This window comes from Dendroctonus ponderosae, unplaced genomic scaffold (assembly GCF_020466585.1).
Source record: "Dendroctonus ponderosae isolate FM_Combo_2020 unplaced genomic scaffold, Dpon_F_20191213v2 Dpon_F_20191213_2, whole genome shotgun sequence".
Classification (NCBI taxonomy): domain Eukaryota; kingdom Metazoa; phylum Arthropoda; class Insecta; order Coleoptera; family Curculionidae; genus Dendroctonus; species Dendroctonus ponderosae.
In genome coordinates, this window is record NW_026018165.1 from 17,020,729 (window position 1) to 17,028,134 (window position 7,406).

Genomic DNA, 7,406 nt, shown 5'->3' on the forward strand with positions numbered 1-7,406 from the left:
TTTTTTAAAGACAAAAATTTTTGAGGCGAAATACCCCAAAAAAAGTAGTTTAAAAAAAAGAATCCGCCTCAACAATATAGAACTTATCTACAAAATAATACTTAACAACGCAAACAGTATTTATTTTGCCACGCTCAGAACAATTTTGAACCAGTCTTTGAACAACTCATGAAAATATTTGAAAGTTGTTATCGCATAATAATTGTTCAAGCTGAACTTGTCTGACTTCAATACATTTATTCTCGCAAATGGAACGGAATTTTTTTTTGTATAGCGGAAGCGAAGAGATATCGACTTGAACGAAGTAAAGATTTTTGCTCAGGAAATATCGAAGAACGAGATATTGCCAACAAAATAGGTAAATCTGAAAATCCAAAAATTTTCTGAGGTTTTAAATGGCTCCAGAGTATTGCAGCCAGCGCTCTAGCAAGCTAAGTAATAGAAAAATTGGTTAAGAAAAAAAACCGAAAATTTTAATTTCTCTTTGAAGATCTTCTCTTGGAAGCTATTAACTTTCGGACAAGACTAAATTGACTAAAAGCAATATTTTTAGGTAAAAAATATTAATTTTGTCACATTAATTGAGGACCACTCTGTATTTGGGTCGTTTTGAACTTAGTTATGCTTTTATCTATGAGCCATTTACTAGTCAACTTCTTTACAAACCATTGCTTATTTGCATGTTTCCTTTAAATTTTATATGAGAAAAATATGCAAATTTTAGGACAAATTCCATTCGAAAGTCCATATTAAATTTTTGGACACCAATTTCCAAACCCGCTGTGTATGTAAGTTAACATAGTAAATGGATTATTCATTTATTTTGGCTCATTCACGTCTTAAAATAGTGTTAAGCTTATCGTAGAGGACATGAGGGCAAGAGAACAAGTTCTTCAAACGTGCAAACAGCAAAACTGGCAACGGGAATAAATCTCAACTGTTAATGCCCAAAAGCATTAACAGAAAATAAATTGAGAAACTGTTTAAAATTAATTTTCAACTGAAAAAAGCCTGAGCAAAATGTCAGAAAGTCTGCATTTCCTCAACTTTCTCAATACACTATATAAAAACTAAATTAAATATCAGATAAAGTGTTTTATGCAAGCGATTTTATTTGCACCAAGGATGATTTCTAACTAATTAAAATGTGAAAAATGGAAATAGTTAAGACCGTGCAAACACAAACTTATCATCAATCATAACGAGCCGATAACAGGACGATTTGGCTTCAAACACTGGAAATGTCTGCTGCCTGTCCAGGCTTTGATGGAGATGGTCCGATTAATCGTGATCCACTAGAGACAAGAAGTTAATAAATTTAGAGCGTCCGAATACAAATCGCTTGGACTGAGCTAAATGTTTGCGATTTTTCGCAGGTTTAATTAACTTTTCGAGTTTCCGACTGGCACTAATCGGTGAATTTGTTTCAGGAAAAATGCAACCACATTGGAAAAGTTCCACATGCAAATATCCCAACATGAGCTCTACTCGAAAGATTGTCCGCTGGTTGATGAACTTTTGAGGCAGATGCAAACCGAAACTGTGCTGCATGTTGGTAAGTTTTCCAGTAAAATCAGCAACAAAGTTATAAAATATGTTTGATATCTTTGTTCTTGCGCTTAGTCCAAGAGCTTTGGTGGACTTGTCTACATTTCATTCCTCAAAGTTTGGAATTGCGGCCTTTTAAGACCGCTTTTAAAATAAATATCTAGCTTACATGTTAGTTGAGAAAAGGGAAAAATAAATTCGATTTCTGTCTTAAGCGCAAGTTAGAAAATCTTCCCCGTCCAACATGAGGTCGGATATAAAGTTGCGCTTGCTTTAGAAAACTGTTCCTAATTAGGGCATTTCTGCGATTTATCAGCAATTAAAAACCGGGATTTAATTTCGGGACGATGGAAGCTTTATTAAAGCTCGTTTAGGCCGTGCCGATAGAATTCGCTTCGCACTCATCTAATCCCCTCGTGACGTTGCGACGGGCGTCTGTGATGAATAGACGGCGTCGCGCTTTTCAATTATAAATCTTAAGGGACTGACGATCATCTTGATATATCCGCAAAAAGAAACTACTTTTCTTGGGATTCAGGTTATCCTTCTTTCTCTGCACCTGCCGAACCAATGGAAGTTTTTTTTGTCATCTATAGGCTGTAAAAATTAATGTTTCTTTGCGCAAAAATTCCCCAACCACAATTCTGCCTATTATTTTGCATAGGAACATACAGAAACTTTGCGCGTTATTAACTCCCCTGTAGACGCTGCTGTCGCTAAACGATAAACATGTAATATCCTGTAATAAATAAACAAATATTTACCAATTGATGGAAACTTTTCCCTCGTTTGATCCGATTTAAATCTATTTTGTGCTAGTTGAAGCGGCCTACAAAAATCATTAATCGATCGCTACCTAAAACAGGGTCACAATTTACTTTTAGTGTGAATTTGATGAATTATATAACAGGCGTCGAGCTGCAAAGCTTTCGATATTTCTTGATCGGCTTTACAAATAATTCCTGGTCGTTAAAAATAATTTTTCACTGTGGTACGTGACGTTTTTTTGATTGATGATCCAGCGGCATAACTTTTGTTATTACACAGTGAATGCGGGTGTGAATACACGCCCGCAAATGTAATTTTATTTTATTTAGTTAATGGAAAATCAGAAAGGTTTAATTTAAATTAGATTTATGGTGCTAAATGGTATGCGGGACGTCTTCGATATTGGTTTTTAATTGCATCATTATGTTCGATGCTTTGTTTCATTTCGCGTTCCTTCTTCAAAGCGTGTATTCGGCGAAAGTTCGAAATTTGGGCCAATGAAGTATTTTGCACCCCCAACACCCTTTTGACTGGAGCACTTCAGAATAGGCAAAAATGGCGTTAAGTGAGAATTACAAGAAAAGTCATTTGAAACTAAGTTTGCTGCTGTTTCGCGATACTGCGGGTTCAAAATTCGCATTCATCATAAAGTTAAGCTTCGATAAAATTCAAGACGGTTGAAACTTTTAAAGCTGCTTTGAAAATGGCAAATTGAATTCGTTATCAGGCGAAACACGCGAGTGAAATTTCTTATTGTAGATACTTTGCCGGCGGTTTCATTTCCACTAATCTTTCGTTTTTTTACCAACTAATTCCAAATAAATAGATATTAATGTTTGTCCAGTTTTTGAGCCACACTGTATATAAATTCCAAATTTCCTTTTCTTGGAGCGTCAATGTCTTTAAAACACTCTAACCACTTTGAAAATTTCCGTGAGAAATCTGCCCCTCGAGCTTAACAAAACATTTAAAAGCTGAAAGCACGTGCTTAATCTTTATGAGCAGTTTTAATTTATTAGCTGGGGTTACTGCAAAATACACACTTATTTGGCAATAAAATTAAAAGAACACGCACAAATCGACTAAAGTTGCACACTTTAAATGATTCTATGTCTGCTTGTTTGTACAATTGGCGATAGCTTCACTTTATATGAATGGTATTCGATGTAGCTGAAATATTCCAAGATTGAGGCATTTCTCAAGTTCAAAGGAAATTTCATTTACAATTCCGTATGCAAATCACTGACTAGATGGGCTACCAATTTGTTTTGCCAAAAGCAGATAAAACGGTTAAATGATAAATGGAAAGCAAGAATTCGCGCTTTGTGTTGTATGGAATACGCTTTTTAGCACTGGATTGAGCTAAACGAATAATATTTTTGTCTTGCTTTGTGCGAGTTTCCGGCGAAACACCGCAATAAAATTGTCTGAGTTTTTCTTTTATTGGTATCGCCCGAACTCCGGTTCGTTAGGTTTGAAGAAAAACAAATTAACGTTTTTGCGATCGTTATTCAAAGGCTCATATTGAGTGACTTCGCTACGTATCACAGTGGCAATTACTGATTTTTATCCATTGATTGATTTTCGATTTGCAATCCAATTTACCTGATTTTTCGGCATTTGAAATTTGCCCAGTATTATCTAAAACAGGTTGTACTTCAATACAATTACAATCACTGTAGAGTGGAACGATATGCAAAAATGTTCATCGTCTTGCACAAGAGACCCTTCTGGTGGCCATCAGGCTGAAAATTTGAAAAACGCAACGTCTCATAAAATTAAAAGCGAAAGAACAGCGAATCCAGATGGAATAACGGGAGGTTTTGTTTGCGTGGGAATCAGGGATTTTTTCGGTAGAAAGTAATAACGAAGGGAGGTTGACTCACATGGCTGACGGTGGATAAAATTGAAAAGCATTGAATATAGCGCGGTTCTTAATATGAAAATTATGTCGCAATTTTTATGATATTTTTATAGCAAAAATTGATGGGTATTTAATGCAGATTGATGCCATTTTTTTGCATGCGTTAGCTGTTTATTGAAATTGCTCTCGGTTTTCTGGCAAGTGTTTGAACAGCATCAATTTTTTAAATATTTTTGCGCTTGAATGTGATAAGAAATCCAGACTCAGCTCGAGTCTTGTAAATATCTCGCACTTTACCGACGTTTAGTCGAGAAGAAATTATGTAAAAGAAAAAATGTAAATTAAACGCGAAATAACATTAAACGGAGTTTCCCTGAACTTTTTCCAAACTTGTTTGATCTGTTTCAGCTCAGAAATCCGGAGGAACGCAGCTGAAGCTGGTCATTGATTACCCGAATGATTTGCAGGCGCTGTTCAAGCCGATGAGGTGAGTGTAATAAATTTACCTCCTACTGAAACTGAGCCGATTTCAATCAAATATTGATTAGGATTGTACTGGAACTAGCAGCTGTTTGAGGATTTAGCAAAATGTGTTTTTTAGCCGACTAAGTTATCTTTTCTTTTGAGCGGAAAAGCAGCAGTTGGCTTAATTTGCAGGTGCAACTTCAGTCATTCGCTACTGGAGATTGAAGCGTTAATTTGCGTTGCCAGTTTAGTGGTTTTTTCAGTTGCTGTTTAAAACGCTTCTAAACAAGTCTCTAATTGGTTGTTATGGTGAGTTTATGAATTAAATGAAGAAATATTGCTCCCTGATTGGTGTAATATTTTGAAACTTGTCACGTTGATAGTATCAGCTCGTTAAGTGCATGCGGCTTAATCAAAACATTACGTTCAAAACAACCACATCAATCACAGTTCGCCTTATGTTGTCCTTTTTACCGCAACCGAATGAGAAAAGTTATATGGTGTATAGGAGTGTTTTATTGCGGTTTGATACACCTTCGTGTTCAAATAGCTCGGCGAATATGCATTCTTTTATTGGCCAAATAAATGCGAAACATGCATCGTTCTAGTGTGACAATTTTGTCAAACGATCCCCGCGGAATACCGAAACATTTGTTATGAAAATTTTACTATTCTTTGATACTCGAAGAAATAGCTTCGGTTGTTTAGGAAACTGCCAAAGCAGGAAAACAATAATAAAACTGAGTGGATAAAATAAATACGGCCTGTGTTTTCTGTAGGGAACCAATCAGGCGTAAGGCAATTTCAAATGTACAGTTGAGAAAATGCCATTTAATGGTCGATATTGTTTGTTTGAAACTAGACAAACAATCAACGTATCTCGGGAGTGCTTAACAATGTTAATTAAGATGAGTTTTCCGTTTGCTTGTTGAAAATATGTTTTCCAAAATCGGTGTAAAATATAATGAATTTTACCTAGAATTATATTTAAATTAGAGTTTAAACTGGACAAATGACAGACGCTTACAGCCTTTAGAAAAGATATAATGTGTTTGAAAAATTGTCTTTTCGGTTGCCAGTTTTCAATGTTATTCTATGACTATTTGAGGATACTGCCATTTTCCTAATTGTATTTAATTTGGCCTAATTTTTACCTTTCTATAAATAAACTGATCAATAATATATCACAAACGGTTTCCTACAAAAAAATCGATGTTTTCATAAAATAAGCAGTGTTAATTAAAAATATTCCGGCTAGGACCAAATCGTCTACTCGGGCATAAAGGAAAGTTTTTTGGCAATGTAAAAGAAGCAAAGTAATACCGACATAACTGTTTAATCAGTGAATTTTAACTCATTTAATTAAAAAATTAAACTAATGAACTGATGGGAAGACATCTCAGATAAGGTGAAGAATAAATAAGGGAAATGTTAAGCGTTCGCGGACATTGCTTGAAACTGTCTAGTCTCTTCTTGAGCCGCATCTTTTTTGAAACTGGTGAGATATTTGCTGAGCCAAGCAAACCACCTCTGAAGATGCAAGTTGCTCGTGCTTGCGAAACATCAGGAAGAACTTATTTTCCAGGGCGGAGTAAAAGCCCGAAAAACTCAGCTGTTTCAATAAAAATATTACCTTTTTTAACACTGGAAGAAGAACTTTCAGGAACGTTAAAAAAATCAACTGACCTAAACATTGTGTGGTGGTATTTTTGTACTCAACTGAATCAAACTCAGCTCTAATAGAACCGAATTTGAAAACGTTCAGACATGAACTTAAATGCCAGTCCAATGATTTACAACATTCAGACCATCGGGTTGAATGTCGACTTCCAATCAATCATGTGTAACTGCTTGTTTGTTGGATTAATTAGCAATTAGGAAACTTAAATGTTTCACGTTGCAATGTGGCTTGGCCAATAAATGAATAAAATGAATAATCCGGACATTGCTGTAATTAATTTGCTGTTTGTGGGATTTTTTAAAATTTGTCTGAACATTTACATTTTTTGCGCTTACTAGAACTCAGACTATTAAGGCTCTCACCCCCGGTTAAAGTATTGGTTGATAACTTTAACAATGTTCGCGATGTGAGCAAACTAGCGTCTCGGAACGATTCCATTGGTTATAAGCCCGGAAAACTCCATGCGATGCTTTTAAAAACAGTTTTGAAATTTTAATGCAAATCTTGGGTAAAAACAGTTGTAGCCAAAAAATGTACAAACAATTCACAAAAACTGTTCATTTTTAGCTGCTATTTTCCAGAATAAAATGACTAATTAATAAGTACTCCGAAAACGATTGATCATAAACCCTAATGGCGGTAATCATTTACAAAATACAATAAATTTTCCCGACTACCGTTCGACTTTAATTGGAAATGAAAAAAAAGCCATAATAATAACATATTTATTTTCCGGTGGAAATCATAAAATGTCAATAACGTGATTTTATCGTGCGTTGTGGTCAATATCGGGACAATAAATGCACCCTGAATAGCGATTGTAATTTAAATTTCAACGTGGTTATGATGTGTTTAATTTTGTTGTTTTATTTAGGGTCCATTATTAACAATTCCTACGGAAATTGGGGTAATAAACTGTTGCTATTTTCAACTGTGATGTTCCTCATGCTAACCAAACGTGATCTGGATATTCATTTGATGCAAACATTCCGGGATTTATTAGTGTTTTTAACCAAGCAAAAATACAGTTCCAAAGTGTTTTCAAAAGCGTATTTTTGTTTTTATTACTGCGTCTTCCCG

The 7,406-nt window shown here is 35.1% G+C and overlaps 1 protein-coding gene across 1 annotated transcript in view; it reads left to right on the forward strand.

Moving 5' to 3' along the window:
- LOC109536712 (extracellular serine/threonine protein CG31145) overlaps window positions 1-7,406 on the forward strand; it is a gene marked incomplete in the record, with an annotated part of 77,897 nt that overhangs the window by 20,115 nt on the left and 50,376 nt on the right. The window contains 2 exon segments of the mRNA XM_048663578.1: window positions 1,431-1,555; window positions 4,589-4,667. Of these exon segments, the coding sequence (XP_048519535.1) occupies window positions 1,431-1,555; window positions 4,589-4,667 (204 nt within the window).